Raw genomic sequence first — 25625 nt, forward strand, 5'->3', positions numbered from 1 at the left:
TGTTCTAACTTCTTCATGCAAATAACATTGAACGTCAATACCTCACAGTTATCAGCAAAACCAGGCCCATTGTTATGGTGGGATGATACAGGAGCACATTGTGATCTTAATTTAGTTACATTACATGGTTAATAGAACTTAAGTCACTATATTGCTTAACGCGTAACTTGTAGCCTCTATTCATTCTGTTTGACATCTATGATGTTAGATTTAATTCTTGATTTGTTTTTATAGGTTTCCGTCATTCATGGAGTGTGCTGATTGTGTTTTCTGTATTCAGTATTGGAATTGGATTTGGACTCATTGTTTATGAAGCTTTCAAAGGGCGTGATACCTTATACCTTCTAGGCGGCGGGTTTTTTGTTTTGGCTGGTATGTGGAATTTTGAATCTATGCATTAAACTGTAAGCAGGAAAAGAGAATCCAGTTAATGAAATAGCAGTTCAGTTTGGAAAGAAAGGCAACCTATTTGAGTGGAGTAACTTAATCAATTGGCCTCTGGTTTGGGAGAGACTGTAACCTGTCCATGAAAGTTTACAGCTGAAAATGTGTTGCTGGAAAAGCGCAGCAGGTCAGGCAGCATCCAGGGAACAGGAGAATCGACGTTTCGGGCATAAGCCCTTCTTCAGGAATGAGGAAAGTGTGTCCAGCAGGCTAAGATAAAAGGTAGGGAGGAGGGACTTGGGGGAGGGGCGTCGGAAATGTGATAGGTGGAAAGAGGTCAAGGTGAGGGTGATAGGTCAGACTGGGGTGGGGGCGGAGAGTTCGGGAAGAAGATTGCAGGTTAGGAAGGCGGTGCTGAATTCGATGGATTAGACTGAGACAAGGTGGGGGGAGGGGAAATGAGGAAACTGGTGAAATCAGAGTTCATCCCTTGTGGTTGGAGGGTTCCTAGGCGGAAGATGAGGCGCTTTCATTTCCCCTCCCCCCACCTTGTCTCAGTCTAATCCATCGAATTCAGTCTCATTTCCCCTCCCCCCACCTTGTCTCAGTCTAATCCATCGAATTCAGCACCGCCTTCCTAACCTGCAATCTTCTTCCCGACCTCTCCGCCCCCACCCCAGTCTGACCTATCACCCTCACCTTGACCTCTTTCCACCTATCACATTTCCGATGCCCCTCCCCCAAGTCCCTCCTCCCTACCTTTTATCTTAGCCTGCTGGACAAACTTTCCTCATTCCTGAAGAAGGGCTTATGCCCGAAATGTCGATTCTCCTGTTCCCTGGATGCTGCCTGACCTGCTGCGCTTTTCCAGCAACACATTTTCAGCTCTGATCTCCAGCATCTGCAGACCTCACTTTCTCCATGAAAGTTTACATACTTTAACCGTGGTTAAATTTCATAGAACCCTAGAATTGTTGCAGTGCCCGAAGGTGGAATAGAACCCAGGTCCCTGGCACTGTGAGGCAATATTTGATGTTGATGGTAAGATGTAATTTGAAAATTCATAGATTGGAAGCTTTTTTTGTTCACAAATACTGTGGGTGGGTGATTGGGTCCTTTCAAAATAACATGGGTGCAGGTAGTAGCACATTTGTCAAGGGTGATTCGAAAAGATGCATTGTGGAGAAAATGCCATCAGCATCATCTGAGGTGTCAAAAAATGTGGATATGTCACACAGGTCACCAGTTACTCCTTGAAATGAGCTAAAGGCATAAAAGTTCTGGGCAGCTGTGACCTTGATGACCATCATGGCATCACCATAGGTTACCAGCCTGGACTGACTTAACAGTACAGCTCCAAACGACCAGAGGCCAGCCCCAACACAGATGACACCACAGCACTCGGATTTACCTGTCTGTGAACTCCCAGAGAATTTGTATTTGGCTGTCAAGGCTGATTGTGGCCCAATCCCCAAACTGCAAGGACATGCATCCTTGGACCTGCATTTGACCAAGTGTCTGATGGACGCTGGTATTGCCTGGACTAGTACAGGATTAGTCCCCTCTGACTGACGATAATGGTAGCCTCTGACTGACTGTCTTCGCCCTTCATCCACCCACAGCACTTCCCCATTAAATTTCACACATCACAAATTGCTTAAGGCACATGGAGTGTGTTTGTGACTTACAGTACTGGCACTTGCTGCAGCTCTGATGACATGCTGTGACATAGAGCAACATGCTTAGAGGCTGAATTATAGAATGTCTTTAAGATGGAAAGATAGATATGTTCTTAGAGTCATACAGTCATAGAGATGTACAGCAGAGAAACAGATCCTTCGGTCCAGTTCAATGTCAACCAGATAGATTCTTGATCATTAGGGGAATGAGGGTTAGAGAGACATAGAGTCATACAGCTGTCCAATATGGAAACAGACCCTGAGGTCCAACTCATCCATGCTGACCAGATATCTCAAATTAATCTAGTCCAGTTTTCCAGCATTTGGCTCATATCCCTCTAAACCCTTCCAATTCATGTACCCATCCAGATGACTTTTAAATGTTGCTCTGGCAGCTTATTCCATACACGCAACACCCTCTGCATTAAAAGGTTGCCCCTTAGATCTCTTTTAAGTCTTTCCCCTATCACCTAAAACCTATGCCCTCTTATGATATTCATCCTATACATGCGCCTCATAATCTTATACACCCGCCCCCCAGCCTCCAACACTCCAGGGAAAATAGCCCCAGCCTATTATAGTTCAAACCCTTCAACTCTGGCAGCATCCTTATAAATCTTTTCTGACCCCTTTCAAGTTTTTCAATCTCTTTCCTTGCCCAGTAAGGAGATCAAAAGTTATAGGGAGATGGCAGGTGAATGGGGTTGAGGAACATTTCAGCCATAATCAAGTGCTAGAGTAGATTCAATGGGGTGAATGGTCTAATTCTGCTCCTGTTTCTTATGGTCTTATTCCCACACCGTTTCCTTTTGATGTATTGACTGATGTGTGATTGCAAACTGAAGACCTTGTGCACTAATGAATTGATTTGACCCAGGCAGAGGCTGAAGACAGGGCCTGCAAGTGAGCACTAGGAAAGCAAACAGAGAGCCACACCATGCTTGTGTCCATGTCAGTGGGAAAGTTTCCTGTGTAGATGCATGAGATGGGTAGCTTTTCCTTGCATTAACTGATCTGGCAGAAGCAGGCAAGTTGTAGGTGTCCATCAGCTCCAAAGTGAAGTGCTGAAAGGCTGAAGTGGTTATGGCTTGATGTGGTGAGATTGGTGGTTTGCTGATGCCGACTTGAATGGGCGAACAGATCAGGAGAATTGTGGTCATGGAGTATGCAGGACTTTATTGTGAAGAAGAAGTAGTATGATTGCTAGGGCAGGCATTCAGGAGCAGCAGCTGCCAGTTTGCTACTCTATGATAGACTGAATGGCCTCTTTCTGCACATTAATAATTCTGAGCTTCTGTGGGTCTTGTGCACCCAGGAAGGGAATATTCTATCCACTGTTCCGATTAAGATAAGAGGAGCACACTAACTTGCTCTCGTTCCATTGCTCTACAGGTCACAACATAAATTTAATTATTTTACTGAGTTCCTGTTATGGCTAATCATATTCTTACTCGATAGTGAACTTGGAATAAACTGTTGCATCAACCACATTTCTTTAATACCCACAAAGTTATCAACTTATTCTCAAACAAACCTTTTCAGTAGAAGTGCTGAATTGGTTAACACGCAGTAAGATTTTTTTACCTGAAGCAACTTCAGCTATTCAAGATCAACAATTATTTGTAATCACATGGTTTCTAAGAAATTTCTTGCCAAAGAGAAATCCATTATCCTCTTATGACCCTGTTAACAAATGTATGTCACAAACAGTCTTGCCATCAAAGTTACGTATTCAACTTAATAAAATTAAATCACACATGCAGAATCACATAGTCAAGAGATTTTTCAAAAGTGCATGCAAATGTGTAGATAGGAGCACTGGATTTCTTTAAAAATATGAGAAAATAATTACTGCTGCCCCAGTAAAATCTGCTAGCTTTCCACGAGACCATAAGACATATGTGAAAAATTAGGCCATTCGGCCCATCGAGTAATCTCTGCCATTCAATCATGGCTGATATGTTTCTCCACCTCATTTTCCTGCCTTTTACCTGGAATCTTTAATCCCCTTGCTAATCAAGAACCTATAAACCTCTGTCTTAAATACACTCAATGACTTGTCTTCCACAGCCTTTTGTGGCAATGAGTTCCACAGATTCACAGATTCAGCCATTCACCATCCACTCAAGCATTACCATCAAACCAGAGGATCAAACCTAGTTCATTGGAGAGCGCAGGAAGGCAAGCCAGAAACAGCATCAGGCAAACCTAAAAATGAGGTGTCAACCCGGTGAAGTCCCAAACGGGATGACTTGCATTTTCCAAATAGTATAAACAGCAAGTGACAGACATAAGTGATCTCACAACCAACAGATCAGACCTAATATCTGCAGTCCTGTCACATCCAGTCATGAATGGTAGTGGAGAATTGAACAACTCCCTGGATCAGAAGGTTCCCCAAATATTCCCATCTTCAATGGATGGAAAAGCCCAACATTTCAGTGGAAAAGATAAGGCTGAAACACTTGCAGCGATCTTCAGTCATAAGTGGATGATCCATCATGGCTTCCTTCAGTGGTGCCCAGTATTAACAGTTTCAACCGATTTGATTGACTCTGTGTGATATCAAGAAAAGGTTGAAAGCACTGGATACCACAAAGACTATGGGCCCCTGACAACATTTTGGCAACAATACTGAAGACTTGCATTCCAGAAATTTCTGCTCCCCTACCAAGTTGTTCCAATCCAGTTACAACTTTGGCACCTAGCCGGCAATGTGGAAAATTGTTCCAAGTAAGTCCTGTACATAAAAAGCAGATCAAATTCAACTCAACCAATTACTACCCCATCAGGCTACGCTCGGTCATCAGTAAATTCATGGAAAGTAACATCAACAGTGCTATCAAATAGCAGCTGCTCAGCAATAACCTGCTCAGTGATGCCTAATTTGGGTTCAGTTAGGGCCACTCCGCTCCGGATCTCATTACAGGCTTGGTTCAGACATGGACAAAAGAGCTGAATTCCAGAGGTTAGGTGATAATGACAGCCCTTGACATCAAGGTTGCATTCGATCGGGTGTGGCATCATTGAACCTCATAAAACTGGAATGAATGAACTGGCCAATATCTCTGCTGTTTGGGGTCATTCCTGGCACATATGAAGATTATAGTGGTTGCTGGATGTCAGTTATCTCAGCTCTAGGATATCTCTGCAGGAATTCCTCAAGATAGTTTCGTTGGCTCAATCAACTTGAGCTGCTTCATCAATGATCTTCCTCCATCATAAGATCAGGAACAGAGATGTTTGCCAATGATTGCACAATGTTCAGCAGCATTTGTGACTCCTCAGACACTGAAGCAGTCCATGTTCAAATGCAACAAAATTTGGACAATATCCAGGCTTAGGCTGACATGTGGCAAGTAGCATTCATGTCGCACAAATGTCAGGCAATGATCATCCCCGATAAGAGACAATCTTGTCACTGCCTCTTGACATTCAAAGGTGATACCATGACTGATTTCCCCAGAATCAAGATCATTGGGCTTACCATTGATCAGAAACTCAACTCGATTCACCGCATATACACAATGGCTCCAAAAGAGGGTCAGAGGCAACTAATATTGTGGTGAGCAACTCACCTCCTGACTCCCTAAAGCCTGATCCTCCCTAAAGTCCCTAGTGTGATGAAATGCTCCCCACTTGCCTGGGTGGGTGCAGCTCCAACACACTTAAGAAGCTTGACACCATCCATGACAAAGCAGCCCCCTTGATTGGCATGACATCGACATGCATCTCTCCCTCCACTATTGATGCTCAGCCGCAACAGTGTACAAGATACCACTGCAGAAATTCATGAGCTCCAAATCCTGGAGTATCCTTCCTAAAGGCATTGTGGGTCACCTACAGTATGTGAACTGCAGTGGTTCAAAATGGCAGTTCACCACCGCCATCTCAAGGGCAACTATGGACATGCTATAAATGCAAGTCAACCATGGATGCCTACGTCCCAAGACTGAAGTAAAACAAAAAGGCTGTAAAAGGGTCTGATCAAGCCACATTTGGAATATCATGGGCAGCTTTGTGCCCCTTATCTAGAAAAAGATGTTACGATGTTGAGGTGGTCCAGAGGAAGTTTACAAGAATGATCCTGGGACGAAGGTCATATGAGGAACAGTTGACGACTCTGGGTCTGTACTCAGTGGAGTTTAGAAGAATGAGGGGAGGATCTCATTGATACCTGCACAATACTGAGAAGCCTGGGTAAGATGTTTCCACGAATAAGGGAGACCAGGACCTAAGGGCAGAGCCTCAGAGTGAAGGGAAAGCCTTTTAGGACTTAAATAGAGAGGAATTTCTTCCACCATAGGGCGTTAAATCTGGAACTCATTGCCACAGAAGGCTGTGGAAGACAAGTCAACAAGTGTATTTAAAATGAGGTAGACAGATTCTGGATTAGTAAGGGGATCAAATGCTATGGGGAATAGGCAGGAGAGTGAGGTTGAGAAACGTATTAGCCATGATCTAATGGCAAAGGGACTCAGTGGGTCAGGTCATGTAATTCTGTTCATGTGTGGAAAACTAGCAGATTTTATTGTGATGGTAGTCATGCCAAAACATTTGGTTTACATTATTTTCTCATAGTTTTAAATAAATCCAGTGCCTGTATCTTCACATCAGCACATCAAAAAATCTCACGTCATACTCTTGATAAATCTGTTGACAAAGTGATTCTGCATGTGTGACCTATTTTAATTATGTTGAAAAAGCACTTTGATGGCAAGATGTTTGTGATATTTTATTGATAAATAAAACTACATTTATTTCTGGTCACTTCAGTCTTCAGTGCAACTTACCTTAATCAGTTAGCCCTAGTGGGTGGCCAGTTCAGACCAGGGATTAAAGGCTATTGATGTAATAGGATCCAACATTGAGTATGTTATGAAACTTCAATCTGTCTGAGATGGGAAACTCGTTAAACACCAAAAGTACTGACAGTACATGTACTTCAGAGATGTTAATTGACTCGGTCCTTATTAGGTCTTTCCCCTTTATATTGGATCAGCATTCCATGTATTGTAATATTTGAGATGATCCTGTCAGAAAATGAAGGAAAAGTGATAGGAGATATGCTAAAAATGTTTGTTGAATAGTGGATTTAGAAACTATTCAAATGCCACTTTCTATCCAGTAAGCAAAAATTATAATTCATAGAATCCCTACAGAGTGGAAATTGGCCCTTCGGCTCAACAAATCTACACCAACTCCCCGAAGAATAACCCACCCAGCCCCATTCCCCCTACCCTATATTTGCCCCAACTATTGCACCTAACCTATATATCTCTGGATGCTACGGGCAATTTAGCACCACTAATTCACCTAACCTGCATATCTTTGGACTGTGAGAGGAAACCAGAGCACCTGAAGAAAACCCACACTGACACAGGGAGATTGTGCAAACTCCACAAAGGCAGACCCCTAAAGCTGCAATTGAACCCGGGTCCCTGGCGCTGTGAGGCAGCAACGCTAACTACTGAGCCAGGTTGAATTTCAGTGTTGAAAAGCATCAGAAAGTCAATAAAATATATTTTCCAGGAGCCCAATTTTATATCTTACATAATTATAACATTTTATGTTCTGGAAACAACCTGAAGATCTCCCTTCTTGCAGAAAGTGGAGTATCTTGATAATTATGCCATTAATCCTTTAAAGTAAACCCTCTTTCAAATGAAATGATCTACTTGTTTGAGAATGCTACCTTTCCAATTTATTAGTTACGATGTAAAATGGTGAATCTCATTAGTGTGTTGTTGTGGTATCTTTTATGATGAAGGCTTCTCATGTAGTAATTATGGTGGAGTTGGATTGCAGGATTACGTGCCTGATATTTGTTAAGAGGTTAATGGAAGAGCAGCAATTCTCTTTTTGACAAGGAACTTCTTGGAAATCACGTGGCTTCAGATTACTGTTCATTTTGAATACTTGAACTTGCTTCAAGAAAAACACTGTGTGTTAACCGATTCAGCATTTTTATTAAAGAAGTTTTGTTTCAGAATAAATCAATAGTTTTATGTATATTAAAGAAATGTGGTTAATGGAACATTTTATTCTAAATTCAAGAAGGAGTATGATTAGCTTATCAGGAACTCAACAAAATAATTAAATTTATGTTATGACTTGTAGAGCTTTGGAACGAGAGCAAGTTAGTGTGTTCTTCCTATTTTAAGCAGAACAATGGATTGACTATAACCCTCCTGGGTGCTGAGACCACAGAAACACAGAATTATTACAGTGCAGAAGGAAATCATTTAGCCCATCGAACTTGCTTTGGAAGGATGTTGTGAAATTTGAAAGAGTTCAGAAAAGATTGATAAGGATGTTGTCAAGGTTGGAGGATTTGAGCTACAGGGAGAGGTTGAATAGGCTAGGGCTGTTTGCCCTGGAGTGTCGGAAACTGAGGCGTGACCTTATGGACATTTATAAAATCATGACGGGCACGGATAGGATAAATAGGCAAAGTCTTTTCCCTGGGATGGGGGAGCCAAGAACTAGAGGGAATAGGTTTAGGGTGAGAGCAGAAACATATAAAAGGGACTGAAGGTGCAACTTTTTCACAGAGAGTGGTGTGTGTATAGAATGAGTTGCCAGAGGAAGTGGTGGAGGCTGCTACAATTGCATTATTAAAAAGGCATCTGAATAGGTATATGAATAGGAAGGGTTTGGAGGGATATGGGCCAAGTCCTGGCAAATGGGACTAGATTAGGTTGGGATATCTGGTGAGCATGGACGAGTTGGACCGAAGGGTCTGTTTCCATGCTGTACATCTCTGTGGCTCTATGACTCTATAACAGCTTATAAAACAGTAATTACTGCTCCTGGAATTTGAAATATTACCTCCAACACCTAAAATACCTCAAAAAAGGAGCATTCTTTAAGCCCCATTTTTTCCCATCCTCCATCTTGGATTACCCATCTTCTAGCCCTCTTGAAATGAACACTAATATTCCATCTGCCTTCCTAACCGCCAACTGAACCTGCACGTTAACTGCAAGAGAATCATGAACCAGGATACCTTAGTCATTTTGCGCTTTGGATTTCTGAAATTTTTCCTTAATTAGAACATAGTATTCTTCCTCCCAAAGTGCATAACCTCACACTTTCCCACATTGAACTCTATCTGCCATGTTTTTGTGCACTTTTCTAGTCTGTCATTCTGCAGCCTTCCGGCCACCTCAACTCTATCTTTTTCTCCACCTTTCTTCGTGTCACCTGCAAACTTAGCAACAATGCTCTCAGTTCCTTTATCAAGTTCGTTAATGTATAATGTAAATCGTTGTGGCCCCAACGTTGACCCCTGCAGAACTCCACTAGTCACTGGCTGCCATTCCTGCGAAAGACCCTTTTATCCCATTCTCTACTTTCTGCCAGTCAGCCAATCCGCTATCCAGGCCAGTACCTTGCCCGAAACACCATGGGCTCTTATATTATTTTGCAGCCTCCTGTGTGGCAATTTGTCAAAAGTCTTTCACAAATCCAATTTTACCATGCAAGAACTCTGCAATTTCTTCCTTAATAATGGATTATAAAATCTTACCAATGACCAAGGTCAGGCTTACTGGCTTTTAGTTTCTTCTCTTCTGCCTCCCTCCCTTCTTAAACAGGGTCATTACATTAATTATTTTTCAGGCCTTTAGGATCCTCCTTGACTTCAATAATTCCTGAAAGATCAGCACATAATCTTCTCAGCTATCTCCTTTAGAACCCTGGGTGTAGTCCAACTGACCTTCAAAGCTTTCAGCTTTCCCAGCACCTTCTCCTTAGTGATGGCCACTACACACACCTCTGCCCCTGACCCTCGTGGCATTCTACTGGTGCCTTTCATTATGAAGACTGGAGCAAACTACCTATTCAGCTCCTCTGCCATTTCTTTGTTCCCGATCACTTCTTCTGCAGTCTCATTTTCTATTGATCCAATGTCCACTCTTGCCTCTCTCATAACTTCTATATAGTGAAAAAACACTCTTGCAATATTCTTTTATATTACAAAGCTAGCATACCCACGTTTTTCATTGTCTCCCTCATATTAATGCTGTTATGTTGGCTTCTGCAGCTTTTTAAAGGATCCCCAATTCTTTGACTTCCCACTGGTTTTCACCATGTTATATGTTTTGTTTGCTTTTATGCTATCCTTGACTCCCCTCGTCAGCCACGGTTGCCTCGTCCTCCCCTCAGTATGTTTCTTCTTCCTTGGGATCACTTTCTGCTGTGCCTCCCAAATTGCTCCCAGAGATCCCTGCCATTGCTGCTCCACCTTTTTACCTGTTAGATTCCTCTTCCGATCAACTCTGGCCAGCTCCTCCCTTATGCCTTTGTGATTACTTTTACTCAATTGAAATACCAATACCAATTCCAGCTTCTTCTTCTCAAACTGCAAGCTGAATTCTACCATATTATGGTTACAGCCCCCTATTGGTTCCTTCATGCTAAGTTCCCTAACCAAGTCTACTTCTTTAAGCATCACAAATTCCAGAATTTCCTGTTGCCTAATGGGGCACAAGTTGCTTCAAATGAACCATCTCACAGACATTCCACAAATCCCCTTTTTTTGGGATCCACTGCCGACCTGATTTTCCCAGTCCACGTGTATATTGAAACTCTGCCGTGGTTATTGTAATTGGGCCTTTCTTACAGGCCTTTTCTGTCTCCTGATTTATTTGCTGCCCCACATCCTGACTACTGCTCAGGTGCAATGGAAAAGCTCCCATTGCAGTCACTTTTCCTTCACTCTACACTCTAATTCTACACCTTTTGACTCTACATCACTTCTTACTATTTCATTTCTTACCAGCAAGGCAACCCCACCCATTTGGCCATTTGCCTCCTTTTGATAGGATGTGTATCCTTGGATAGTTAGTTCCTAGTTGGGAAACCAGTTTCACTTGATACTTCAAAATTAATCTTTGCATGGTCAATAGCTGTTCAAAATTGTGATAAATGAAACAGAAACATTTATGTTGTGTACCATACTGATTGCCATTTTTTGTGCTTCCAGGTATTTTGTCCACGTTTTCCATTATTATGTACAGCTTTTGGATTCAAGCTCTCGTTGCTGTGGTGGACCAGATCGCTGAGCCACCTAAATCATGCCCACATCCAAATCTTAAAGTTCAATTTGGTTGGTCTTTCATGGCAGCTCCAGTAGGGATAGTCTTTTCTTTACTTGCAGGTTTACTTTTCATTCATTTTGGGTGTGTTGCTCAAAATAAAAAGAAGAACATAGGGTATTCTTTGCCACTTGATAAAATTGGTAATGAGGATCTCTGATTGTTTCAATCACACCTCATATTTTCAAGCTGTGATTTCTCCTTCCCTGAATATTCTTCACATTTCTCCAGTGGTAATGTTGGGTCATCTGCCACCCTTCTGTTATTCAGCACCAATGTAATTCTTTATGTTTGAGTTTAGATATAGAATGATAATGGGCTGTGCTCCTGTGCTCACCTGACATCTGCACAAATGTCATTTTGCACAGTGAATACTGGACAGCAACCAGATGTGCCAACCTTGACTCTTTTCCCCTGCACTGATCCAGAAGCACCAAGGTAAACCATAATGTTTTTACAGACATCATTTTATTCAATGTTGACTGTCATCTTATTTGGTATGTTTCAGTCTTGTGCATTTCTCCATTTGAGTCACGGGGGCTAGCTTTCCCACTAAATATTAACTCCTTAAACAATGAAAATGAGATTTAATATAACATATAATCAATATTTTATTTAATTAATTGAAGAAAGAATATCAACACTTTGTGGTCTCCATTTTCAATTGTGCACTCTCAGTAGACAAGGTCATGTAGCAGAAAGGCAAGAACAGAAAATGCACTTCATACTCTTCAGTAACACAGCTTTAATACGTCTCTGATATCAGTCACTTGATTATCCTGTACAATTCATAATTGTATTTCAGAAACAGAAGTGAATTTGTTCAAGATTGTAATGTAACCCTGAAGTACTGATAATGTTTCATAAACTAGTGTAAGCTTGCTTTTGTAAATGTAAAGATAAGTTCACTAATTCTGTCATCCAAATGGGAAGCCTCATTTTAAAGGAGGTGAGATTCTGCTCAGGAGTACTGTAGCCTTATGTCCAACCACATTTTGTTTCTCAATGCCTCTCCAATAAGAGTGTGGGCAATATCATAAAAGGTAATCTTGACCACTTGCATGCTAAATGGGTCTGAAGAATAGTTTGAAATTTCTACTTTTTAACAAGTTATGAATCCATATATTTCAGTTAGTACATCCATGTAGAGTCACAGAGTCATAGAGATGTACAGTACGGAAACAGAACTGTTGGCCCAACCTGTCCAGGCCAACCAGATATTCTAAATTAATCTAGTCCCATTTGCCAACACTTGGCTCATATCTCTCTAAACCATTCTTATTCATATATCCATTCAGATGCCTTTCAAATGTTGTAATTGTGCCAACCTTCACCACCTTCCCTTGCAGTTCATCCACTGCATGAAAAATTTGCTCCTTAAGTCCCTTTTAAATCTTTCCTCTCTCACCGTAAACCTAGGCCCTTTAGTTTTAGACCCTCCTACCCTGGGGAAAAGATGTTGGCTATTCACTCTACACATGTCCATCATGATTTTCTAAGCCTCTATAAGGTCACCCCCTCAACCTCCAACACTCCAGGGAAAATAGCTCCAGCCTATTCAACCTCTCCCTATAGCTCAAACCCTCCAAACCTGGCAACATCCTTGTAAATCTTTTCTGAGCCCATTCAAGTTTCATTAAATCTTTCCTAAAGCAGGGAGACCAAAAATGATGGTCAGAGCAATTTCTTGAGAGCAAAATATCTTCAAAATATTTTGCCATCCAAGTTTCACTTAAATCTTTATGCTTGTTCCTAATTTATTCAATCTACAAAAACCATGTAGTATGTCATGATTTTCTTCATATCAATATATAAGTAATGAATTTAATTAGGGTGTTGTTTAGATTTAGTCCTACATCCATTTAATTAATTAGTTGGGACTATCACAGCCATTTTAGAGGGATAAACAAGGTGACATTAATTTGCACCAACAGTGCCAAATGAATGCAGGTTTGCTCGCTGAGCTGGAAGGTTCATTTCCAGACATTTTAGCTTTATTAACCATTTAACCTTGCTTTACCTAATCTGGAGTACTCGAAGTTTTCATTTGATTTCCCAAATAATAAAAGACAGCTTTTGTGGTATTTTGCACTTTATAGAAAAACCAATTCCTCAAAAAATAGAATAGCTTGGTGCTAGGTGAATAGGGGCCAATTATTCTCCAACAACAATGCTTTGCTAGTGCATTTGATTTACTCTTTTTCTTACCATCAAATATTTCACAAAGTGCAATCATTGAAATGTAATATTGGTTTCTGCTAGCCAGTTTAAAGCTTCCATTTGTTTGTTCTGTTTTTATTTGTGGCATTCCTTGCAGCAGTTTCTTAGTTGTGTATTGGCCATCTACATTAATCTGATTAAACACTGTCCAAGTCCTTGTCAGTTCTGAAAAACTTCAATTAATTAATTGGACAGTGAATGAGAGAAATATATAAAATGTAAGTAGGAACATGACACTATTTTGGTGCCATCTGATAAGAGAATTACATTTGGGATTGGGTGAAGGGATAACAGTCTGCAACACAGTAACACATTTACGTGATTTGAAATTGAAAAGTTTGGCAAGATTTTCCAAACCAATGGATGCAATGAAAACCATTAGCAGCCAATTCATTACCACTAACTTTGGCACTGTTGGCACAGATCTATGTCACCTCTCTTGATAAAATTTGACCATCTTAGCCAGTGAACCTATAGGGGTAGCTTTATGGGAAACTGAAGAGCCAAACCAATAAAGTAAAAGATGACCTGCTGAATGTGCTTCTAGAGGCTGGAGGGGCACTCATGCTTATCCCGGCCCACAGTGAAATGTAAAATTACTTACCTGCTTTTGCATCTTCTGATCCTCGCTTTTCTTCATGTTGTGTTCACCTGTCGGGAAAACTATAATGGCTTCTGCATTTAGACAATCAGTCAGGTCCCAATATCCCTGCTTGAATATAGACTGAACCTACCAGATTTGGGTGGGTGTCATTTTTGCCTGTATGGTAAGATGCTTAAAATTCAGAATGGCAATCTCCTGGCAGGTAAATAATCTAGGCAAAATGGGAATCAAAACCTCTCTGTTTGACACTCTTAGACAGTTGAAATTAGTACAGGAGCTTATTTTCACCTGAATTTGCTTTTGTGTTTACTTTTTGTACAAGGTGATCTTTGCCTCCACTCTTGCTTGAAGGAGCAGAAAATTGTTTGCAGTTATAGTGTCTGTATAAGTGATTGGAGCATTATTATAATTATATCAACTAAGTTAAGGTAGTAGACCAGACAAACAAATAAAAATTTTATATATTAAAAGAAAATCAATACCTATATAAATCCTAGTTCTTTCTTTTTTGACTATCCCGCCTACTCCTTTAATCTGCATTGAATCTGTCTGGTCAAAGTCAGTCTCACCTTGAGTGTACTGCCTAGCGCACTGAATCAGGGGTTGTTGCAAGACAACTATTGGCCCATTAATGAGGTGACTACAATTTCCATTGCTGACAGAAAAACATAACGTGGGACTGAATGGTAAATTAGCTTTATCCTGTTAGGGCTTGGTTCCATGGAGTCGTGGGCTGGAGACTACAGTTACCTGTCATGTTTAAAGATCTCTGCTGTAATCTGGAATTGTCAATGAGGATGGGTGGCAAGGAAAATTGTGAAATGGATTAGTAAAAGAATTAGTAAAACTTGAAAAGGGCTGGAGTTGGCTTGTAACTCAGAGCAAGAATGGCCAGATACAAATTTGCTCTGATGTAGTATGCAGAATAGTTGTGAGAAAGTGGGAGAAGTGAACAGTTGAGAGGGCAAGAGAAGCAGGGTCTTATTCCCGTTGGAATTAACTGGGAAGCAAAGAAGTTGGAAGAACTTTGAAGGTTACAAGTTGATTTTGTTAATAATGTAACCTGTAATATATTAAAGGATAGCCGCTTACCACAAACAAAGCAGATCTCAACAAATGGACAACTGAGAACAGAGGCAGAAGAAAAGTAGACACAATACGACATTTAATTCTTTCTAAATGGATTTGTTGAGTGGAATTCATCAACATTTAAAAATGTAACTTATTTTAATCAAAAGCTCATTTTGACATCATTTTATCTTAGTTTTCAAAATAAAGAGTTAATGTTTGAGATATTAATTTTGCATTTCCAAAAGTCAAGCAGATATGGTTTTGGTGCAAGAGTATCATCATGGAATTCACAAGCTCACATTACTTCATGATAAGTTGTGGGGTGAAATTCAATAAAAGTTTCAATTTATGGTCAAGAATTAAAATAATGACTGCATCCAATAGCTGTGATTCTGTTGTGAAAATGTTAATGGTTCACTAATATCCTTCAGGGAAGACAAACCTGCCAGGAATTCCCAACAAATAAATTATTTCCAAGAGTACCAGTAAAATTAAAAAAAAAAGGTATTAACAACATTTCCATTTCCAATGAACTCACACAGACAGTAATTTGTGGAGGAGAGGTCATTTTATATCATGTTTCCACTATAAGTGAAAAGTTCCTGTATCTTAATGTTGTTGTGAATTTATGAATTAATTTGTTTAACAAAATTTTTTGAAATTTAATTTAAAGGTTTACTTTTCAGTTTCAAATAGTTTAGGACATTTCTTTCACATCAAGTCATACAAATTGTGAATTTACACTTTTGCATTTTTTTTTCATTTACTACCTGTTTGTTAATAATCACAAATATATACAGATTGCTGTTTAAGGTTTAATTTCACAATAAAGACTGGAAATGTACAGTAGTGCATTGTCTTTTTTTTAATTGAAGTAACTTTTGATGTATCACCGCATATATTTTGCCACAGCACATTGCAAAAAGGAACATCATACAGAAAAATATGACAAGAGAATCTGTGAGATCTATGCTCCAGTGTATGAAATAATCACTGGGCATAATGGGGATTTTTTTTTCAACCTAATCATCTCGATGCTTTGCTCAATAGATTGACGTAGAGTTCAGAGTGCCCAGTTTGCAATTTTTACTTTTTTGGTTATTCATTAAACAAGTTTTCTGGTCAGACATGTTCATTCATGCCAAAACCATTTTCTACACTTTTGCAGATATGGTTCAAGTTAAATTGACTGTTTAGGTTGGATCAGATCATGCTCCTGGTATTGGCATCACTTCCGGGACAAGAATCTAGAAGCTGCCCAGTTATAGGGTGGATTGCAATGTTGGGCAATAATCCCACCTTGGGAATTGGAGATGTTACAATAGATAAAAGAACATGAGTGTACAAAATGGAGGTACTCTTGGAGAAGATGAAAAGTCATGTCTGACTACAGCTGTCTGACTAATGGGGGATAAGCTTGTTGTCACTGATTATATTCCAAGACATGTTCTATGGGGAAATAGTGAATTAATGGGAAATGTTACAAGACTAATCATCCAGATGGTTAGGTTACTACCCTGGAATTATGGATGGATTCTCATCACAAGGCCCAGTGAAATTTCTCACCATACCTTACCAAACTGGCTTCTTTAACTATTTTCCCTCCTTCATGGCATCCGTCCTGTCCAATTCTAGCCCATTCTTTCCACACAAGTTCCTGGAATGACAGGCCACTCAGTGGATAGCTGCTGAAAGACTGACACTCCTGCCACCTGCACTATGTTTAAAGTTATAATATAAGTTAAAATATAAAGTTATATTTAAAGAACTGGCATTCTGACACTGCTCAGTCATAGAGAAAATGTGAACATATGAGAGAAAGGGAAGATGGTGTGATGATTCTCCAACAGGGGCCTGAAGTCCTGGTGGATGAAGTGGTCAAAGGAGAAGAGTCTTCTTTTCTGACGACTGGCCAAAGAAGCCTTACGTCCAGGCTCTGGCAACCTGGCTGTGAAGTCAGCACACGGGTTAGTGCTCTCTCAATAGTGTGGTGGATTATTCAGCAGGTGTTGTGAGGACGTCAATGAGGTAAATGCACTCTTCTCTCTTCAACTTCATACTCACTGTATCTCTGCTGCTGCACACATCTTCCACTCTCACTTGTTCCTTGAATGTCTGACACCATTAACCTGTATGCCCTTGGTGCTAGCTCCTCACATCTTTCAACCACCTGCACCAAGGCTAATAGCAGTGCCATCCACTTTCATCTCATTCAGTTCCTCCTTTTCTCTCAATCCAGCCATGTCAAATTAGGGCAAAAAGGGCCTGTACTGAGTGGGGGGAGAGAATGCTCCAATTATCAGACTCCTCCATTCCTATGAGGAGAGAATCCTGGCTCTTACAGGAGAAGACTGGGACCAGTCCTATGGGGATACAGTTGGACTTACTTGGTTGGTAAATGCTTTACCAACCAAGTAAGTCCAACTGTTCATTTCCACTTTGGCTCTGACATTAACCACATTATCAATGTCATTGATTGCACACCACTTTTAGCGACTGGCCACCACACCTCTCTCTTGCAGGTACTGCCGAGGGGTCCACCACCATTGCTTGTTACCCCAAAAATCTACCTCTCGACTTCTGAGGATGAGATTGCTGAGCCTTCAAAGGAAGCATTGGCAAAGCTGCCTCCTCCACCTCCGCTAGCTCAGATAGTGATGCCTCAACCTGCTGGCAGCCGTGACAGAATCCCAGAATCACCTGTTCCTCTATCAGCATTCTACTATCTTACCAAATGACCCATAAAGACTGAACCATATATTAACTTTTAGAATTTTTATTTACTCTCTTCTCATTTCAATCTGTGCATGTGTTGTGTTATCATTTACTCTCCTGTTTAGTAACTAATAAAGTCATTAGTTTGTTTACTCAAGAAGGCCTGGTAAATTAACTCCTTTTAAATCATGAATTAATTCTGTCTGGGAGAAAGGTATCCACAAGGGACAGTTTCCTTTGAAAATTAGTTAACCATCTCAGGGAGGCTGTGAGTGAATAGAGAAATGGAGCCAGTTCATTTCTCCTCACCCAGGACTTTGACCATCTGGACCATAGGTTACGATACTTCATATCTTTTCATTATACCATTTCAGATGTCACTGTTTGTATAATTTTTCTAAGTTATTAAGGTATCATATTTAAACTTGTCCCAGTTAACAAAGCAATAAAACTATCTGAAAACTAATTATGAATGGTCAACTGCCTATCTTGCGTATGTGGTCTCAAATCTCAAAATTTACAGTGTCAACCTGGTGAAGCTAGCACACAGGATTAATTGCCTGTCAAACAGGGCTGCACAATCCCACAACCAACACATCAGGCCTAAACTCTACAGTCCTGCCGCATCCAGTTATGAATGGTGGTGGACAATCAAACAAATAACAGAACCCGCTCCAACCATTACCATCCTCAATGATGGACAAACTCAGAGCACCAGTGCAAAAGACACAGCTGATGTGTTTGCATCATTCTTTAGCAGAAGTGTCATGTGGATAATCCAGCTTGATCTTCACCTGACTCCATCACCATCCCTTAATCTCACTGTCATTTCCTGAATGGCGCAAGATCCATTCAAAGGATAGATCAGTGATGTGCTTCCTCAGCTCATCTGTTGTTGAAACCCTCAATCCATACCTTTGTAATGTTTTGTGTTAACTGGGAAGAGTACGCTATCCTGACTTTATGTTCCAATTTGGGACTAAAAATGAATTATTCTTGGATAGTTCCATAAGTTAAAATTCATTTTCTTATGCTGCTTATCACATTTTACTCCAAGGAAAGATTTCTTAGCCTTCAGATCTCAATACATGCTTCTCTCTTGAATGAATTCCCACCACAGACTAAAACTATAAGTCAGAATCGCGAATGTTCTTCCCTAAACCCTCTGGGTAATTCCCTAAAACTTTGGATAACGTCTTCCTGCTTGGAATTATGCATATTGCAGTTGTATTAAAAAAATCTAAATTCATTGACAAATCCATGTGTTGAACATAGAATCCCAAGAACCCAAACTCCCAGTAAATTTTATTTAAAAAACCTCATAGTTTTGTCACACAATTCACCTTTTCAAAGATCTACTGGCCACAATAAAACTTCCTCAAATTCTGAGCTTCCTGATCAAACATTCCCCATCTTAAACCAAGGGATCAATATGACAGAGGTGGGGTCTGGGAATGGTTGTCTTGTTGTCCAGAAGTTAGGCCAGGATTTTCCTCCTGACTAAGTGGAAGAGGGAGGCTAATGTGACATTGAGACGAGGTGGTTCAGATGAGGTGATGGAGGTTACAGATTAGCTAGGTACGATTTAAAGAGAGAGTTAAGAAGAACAAGGAGAGGACATGAGCAGTCTTTAGCAGGTAGAATAAAGGAGAACCCTAAAGCTTTCTATAAATATGTGAGGAATAAAAAGATTACTAAGGTAGGAATAGAGGCAGTCAAAGACAGAAGTGGCAAGTTGTGTGTGGACCATGTGGAGATTGGAGGGATGCAAAGCGAATATTTCTCATCTGTTTACACTCAGGAAAAAGAGAATATTGGAGAGGAGAAGACTGAGTTATGGGCTAATAGACTTGAAAGGATTGAGGTTAGTAAGGAGGAGGTGTTATCAATTCTAGAAGGTGTGAAAGTAGATAAGTCCCCAGGGCTGGATGGGATTTATCTGAGGGTTCTCAGGGAAGCTAGGGAGGATCTGGCGGAGCCTTTGGCCTTCATCTTTGAGTCATCGTTGCCTACAGGTTTAGTACCAGAGGACTGGAGGTTTGCAAATGCTGTGCCTTTATTCAAGAAGGGCAGTAGAGATGACCAAGGTAATTATAGACCGTTGAGCCTTATGTCTGTTGTGGAAAAAGTTTGGAAAGGATTATAAGAGATAGGATTTGTAATCATCTAGCAAGCAACAATTTGATTGGAGATAATAAATATGGTTTCATCAAGTGCAGGTCATGTCTCACAAGCCTTATTGAGTTTTTTGAGAAGGTGACCAAGAATGTGGATGAGGGTACGGCAGTTGACGTGTGTACATGGACTTCAGTAAAGCCTTTGATAAGGTTCCACATGGTAGGCTTTTGGAGAAAATGTGGGGGCATAGGATTGAGGGTGATTTAGCAGTTTGGATTAGAAACTGGCTTTCTGTAAGAAGGCAGTGAATGGTGGTTGATGGAAAATATCCAACCTGGAGTCCAGTTACTAGTGGACTCCAAAGATCTGTTTTGGGACCACTGCTGTTTGTCATTTTTTAAAAAGGCTTGGGTGAAGGCATAGGTGGATGGCTTAGTAAGTTTACAGATGACACTAAAGTCAGTGGAATGGTGAACAGTATGGAAGAAGGTTGCAGGGGGACTTGGATAAACTGCAGAATTGGGCTGAGAGGTGGCAAATGGAGTTCAATGCAGATAAATGTGAGGTAATTCACTTTGGGAAGAATAACAGGAAGGCAGAATATTGGGTCAATGGAAAAATTCTTGCCAGTGTGGATATGCAGAGGGGTCTTGGTGTCTATGTACATTGATCCCTGAAAGGTACCACCCAGGTTGGTAATATGGTTAAGAAGGCATATGGTGTGTTAAGTTTTATTGGTAGAGGGATTTAGTTCCAGAGCCAGGTCAGACTGCAAATGTACAAAATGTTACTGCAGCCTCACTTGGAATATTGTGTACAGTTCTGGTTGCCCCATTACAGGAAGGATGTAGAAGCATTGGAAAAGGTGCAGAGGAGATTTACCAGGATGTTGCCTGGTCTGGAGGGAATGTCATATGAGGAAAGGCTGAGGGACTTGGGTCTGTTCTCATTGGAGAGAAGAAGGCTTAAAGGGGGTTTAATAAAGACATACAAGATGATCAGAGGATTAAGACCATAAGACCATAAGACATGGGAGTGGAAGTAAGGCCATTCGGCCCATCAAGTCCACTCTGCCATTCAGTCATAGCTGATGGCCAGTTTAACGCCACTTAACCACTCTCTCCTGTATCCCTTTATTCCTTGCAAAATTAAGAATTTATCAATCTCTGCCTTGAAGACATTTAATGTCCCAGCCTCCACTGCACTTCGTGGCAATGAATTCCACAGGCTCATCACTCTCTGGCTGAAGAAATGTCTCCTCATTTCCATTCTAAATTGACCCCCTCTAATTCTAAGGCTGTGCCCACAGGTCCTAGTATCCCCACCTGATGGAAACAATTTCCCAGCATCCACCCTCTAAGCCATGCATTATCTTGTAAGTTCCTATTAGATCTCCCCTCAACCTTCTAAACTCTAATGAATACAATCCCAGGATCCTCAGCCATTCACTGTGTGTTAGGTCTACCATTCCAGGGATCATCCGTGTGAATCTCCACTGGACATGCTCCAGTGCCAGTATGTCCTTCCTGAGATGTGGGGCCCAAAACTGGACATACTATTCTAAATGGGGCCTAACCAGAGCTTTATAAGTCTCAGAGGCACATCACTTCTTTTACATTCCAACTGTCTTGAGATAAATAACAATATTACATTTGCTTTCTTAATCACAGACTCAACCTGCATGTCAACCTTTAGAGAATCCTGGACTAGCACTCCCAGATCCCTTTGTACTTTGGCTTTGGAAATTTTCTCACCGTTTAGAAAATAGTCTATCCCTGTATTTTTTTTTCTGAAGTAAAAGACCTTGCATTTGCTCACGTTGAATTTCATCAGCCATTTCCTAAACTGACTAAATCTTTCTGCAGCCTCCCCATCTCCTCAGTACGACCTGCCTGTCCACCTAACTTCGTATCATCGGCAAACCAGTCCTTTCATCCAGATCAATAATATATAAAGTGAACAGCTGCGGCCCCAACACCAAACCCTGCGGGACACCACTTGTCACTAGCTGCCATTCCGCTAAAGAATCTTTTATCCCAACTCTCTGCCTTCTGTCAGACAGCCAATCCTAATCCATGCCAATAGCTCATCTTGAACACCATGGGCCCTCACCTTACTCAGCAGCCTCCTGTGAGGCACCTTATCAAAGGCCTTTTGGAAGTCTAGGTAGATATCATCCACTGGGTTTCCCTGATCTAACCTTCTTATTACCTCTTCACAGAATTCCAACAGGTTTATCAGGCACGACCTCCCCTTACTAAATCCATGCTGACATGTTCTAATCCCACCCTGCACTTCCAAGAATTTAGAAATCTCATCGTTAACGATGGATTCTAGAGTTTTACCTACAACCAAGGTTAGGCTAATTGGCCTATAATTTTACATATTTTGTCTTGATCCTTCCTTGAACAGGGGGGTTACAACAGTGATTTTCCAATCATCTGGGACTTTCCCTGATCCAGTGACTTTTGAAAGATTATAACTATTGCCTCCACAATTTCTTCAGCTATGTCCCTCAGAACTTAAGGATATAGCCCATCGGGGCCAGAAGATTTATCAATTTTTAGACCTTTTAGCTTTTCTAGCATTTTTTCTTTTGTAATGGCTACCATACTCAACTCTGCCCCCACTCTCCTTAATTTTTGGGATATTACTCATGTCTTCCACTGTGAAGACTGACACAAAGTATTTATTAAGTTCTGAAAATGTGTTGCTGGAAAAGCGCAGCAGGTCAGGCAGCATCCAAGGAACAGGAGAATCGATGTTTCGGGCATAAGCCCTTCTTCAGGAATGAGGAAAGTTTGTCCAGCAGGCTAAGATAAAAGGTCGGGAGGAGGGACTTGGGGGAGGGGCTTTGGAAATGCGATAGGTGGAGGGAGGTCAAGGTGAGGGTGATAGGCCGGAGTGGGGTGGGGGCGGAGAGGTCAGGAAGATGATTGCAGGTTAGGAAGGTGGTGCTGAGTCCGAGGGATTTGACTGAGACAAGGTGGGGGGAGGGGAAATGAGGAAACTGGAGAAATCTGAGTTTATCCCTTGTGGTTGGAGGGTTCCCAGGCAGAAGATGAGGCGCTCTTCCTCCAACCGTTGTGTTGCCATGGTCTGGCGATGGAGGAGTCCAAGGACCTGCATGTCCTTGGTGGAGTGGGAGGGGGAGTTAAAGTGTTGGGCTACGGGGTGGTTGGGTTGGTTGGTCCGGGTGTCCCAGAGGTGTTCTCTGAAACGTTCCACAAGTAGGCGGCCTGTCTCCCCAATATAGAGGAGGCCATATCGGGTGCAGCGGATGCAGTAAATGATGTGTGTGGAGGTGCAAGTCAATTTGTGGCGGATATGGAAGTGTCCCTTGGGGCCTTGGAGGGAAGTAAGGGGTGAGGTATGGGCGCAAGTTTTGCATTTCTTGCGGTTGCAGGGGAAGGTGCCGGGAGTGGAGGTTGGGTTGGTGGGGGGTGTGGACCTGACGAGGGAGTCATGGAGGGAGTGGTCTTTTCAGAACGCTGATAGGGGAGGGGAGGGAAATATATCACTGGTGGTGGGGTCCGTTTGGAGGTAGCGGGAATGACGGCGGATGATACGTTGTACATGGCGGTTGGTGGGGTGGTAGGTGAGGACCAGTGGGGTTCTGTCCTGGTGGCGGTTGGAGAGGCGGGGCTCAAGGGCGGAGGAGCGGGAAGTGGAAGAGATGCGGTGGAGGGCATCGTTGACTACGTCTGGCGGGAAATTGCGGTCCTTGAAGAAGGAGGCCATCTGGGTTGTACGGTTTTGGAACTTATTTATTAAGTTCATCAGGTATTTCCTTATCTCCCATCACTAGCCTTCCTGCATCAATTTGGAGCGGCCCAATTTCTACTTTTGCCTCTCGTTTGTTTCTTATGTATTGAAAGAAACTTTTACTATCATTTCTAATATTACTGGCCAGTCATAATTGATTCTCTCCTTCCTTATTTCTCTCTTTGTTATCCTCTGTTTGTTTTTGTAGTCTTCCCAATCTTCTGATTTCCTAGTGCTCTTGGCCACTTTATAGGCTCTCTCTTTTTCTTTGATACATTTTCTGACTTCCTTTGTCAGCCATGGCTGTCTAATTCCATAAGCCCTCCCCTCCCTGTCGCCCCCATCCCCCCACAAGATTTTGCCTTCTCTCTTTCAAACTGCAGACTGAACTCTACTATATTGTGATCGCTGCCTCCTAAGTGTTGCCTTACTTTAAGATTGCTTATAAAGTCCAGAATAGCCTGCTCCCTTGTGGACTCAATCACAAAATGTTCCAAAAAGCCATCCTGTAAGCATTCCATGAATTCCTTTTTTTGGATCCACTGGCAACATTATTCACCCAGTCCACCTGCACATTGAAGTCCCCCATAACCACCATGACCTTACCTTTCTGGCATGCCCAAGCTCTTTCCTGGTATATCTTACACTCCTGGTCCTGACCACTGTTGGGAGGTCTCTACATAACTCCCATTATGTTTTTTTTGCCTTTGTGGTTCCTCAACTCCACCCACAAAGACTCCACATCATCTGACCCTATATCATTCAGCGCCATAGATTTAATTTCATTCTCAACTAACAAGACAACCCTGCTCCCTCTGCCCACCTCCCTGTCATTTTGACAACTTGTAAATCCTTGGATGTTTAACTGCCAGTCCTGAACTCCCTGCAACCATGTCTTTATGATTCCAACCACATCATAATCTTTCCCGATGATTTCTGCCGTTAATTCATCTACTTTGTTACGAATACTATGACCATTCAGGTAAAGCACTTTAATGCTAATTTTCTTATCCTCAGGATTTCCATCATCTCCACTAGTATGTCCTAAGTTACCCTTCCTTTTTCCTTCAGTCCTAGCCTGTCTTGAACTTAAACTCTGCACAAATGCCAACCTGCTGCTTATCTTTCTACTTTGACTCCATACTCCCTGATGTTTTCCTTTTCCCTTCTCCCCAACTCACAAGTTTAAAGTTCTAGTGATGACCCTATTTATCCTTTTCACCAGAACACTGGTTCCAGATCGGTTCAGGTGGAGGCTGTCCCATCGATACAGATTGCCCTGGTTCCAAAACTGATGCCAATGCCCCATGAAATGGAATCCCACTTTCCCACCAATATCTTAGCCACATGTTTGCTTCCCTAATTTTCTAATCCCTATGCCAATCAGCACCTGGCTCAGGCAGTAATTCAGACATTATGACCCTCGAGTACTTCTTCTTCAATTTCCTTCCTAGTGCTTGATACTCCCCAAACAGGTGCTCCTTCCTAGCCTTGCCTATGTTGTTAGTGCCAACGTAGACCACAACAACTGGCTCTTCTCCCTTTCGCTCCAATATCCTTTCAAGCCGGTCGGAGATGTCCTGCACCCTGACATTGGGCAGGTAATACACCATGCGGGACTCCGAATCTGGCTCACAAAGGATACTATCTGTCCCCCTAATTATAGAAGCCCCTACAACAACTACTTGTCTTTTTGCTCCCTCCTCTTGAATAGCCTTCTGCACCATGGTGCCGTGGTCAGCTGGCTCATCCTGTCCACAGCCCTTTCCCTCATCCATACAGGGAGCAAACATCTCATACCTGTTGGACAAGGACAAGGGCTGAGGCTCCTCCACTCCTGAACTCAGAATCCCCCTACCTGTCTCACTTACAGTCACGCACTGTTGTTCCTGATCACTAACTAAATTTGAATTACTTAATCTACTGGGTGTGACTGCCTCCTGAAAGAAAGCGTCCAGGTAACCCTCC

At 41.7% G+C, this 25625-nt stretch overlaps 1 protein-coding gene across 2 annotated transcripts in view; it reads left to right on the forward strand.

Moving 5' to 3' along the window:
* LOC122550658 (transmembrane protein 182-like) overlaps positions 1–13619 on the forward strand; it is a 54444-nt gene extending 40825 nt beyond the window's left edge. The window contains exons 5-6 of one of the 2 annotated variants that reach the window (XM_043691740.2): positions 235–372; positions 11053–13619. In XM_043691740.2, the coding sequence (XP_043547675.1) occupies positions 235–372; positions 11053–11324 (410 nt within the window). In that variant the 3' untranslated portion in view covers positions 11325–13619. The remainder of the gene's footprint in view (positions 1–234; positions 373–11052) is intronic. The other variant, XM_043691741.2, reaches the window with a different exon arrangement.
* Positions 13620–25625: the final 12006 nt, after the last annotated feature.

This window comes from Chiloscyllium plagiosum, unplaced genomic scaffold (assembly GCF_037043375.1).
Source record: "Chiloscyllium plagiosum isolate Xiang-an unplaced genomic scaffold, Cpla_swu_hap1 HiC_scaffold_6, whole genome shotgun sequence".
NCBI lineage: Eukaryota > Metazoa > Chordata > Chondrichthyes > Orectolobiformes > Hemiscylliidae > Chiloscyllium > Chiloscyllium plagiosum.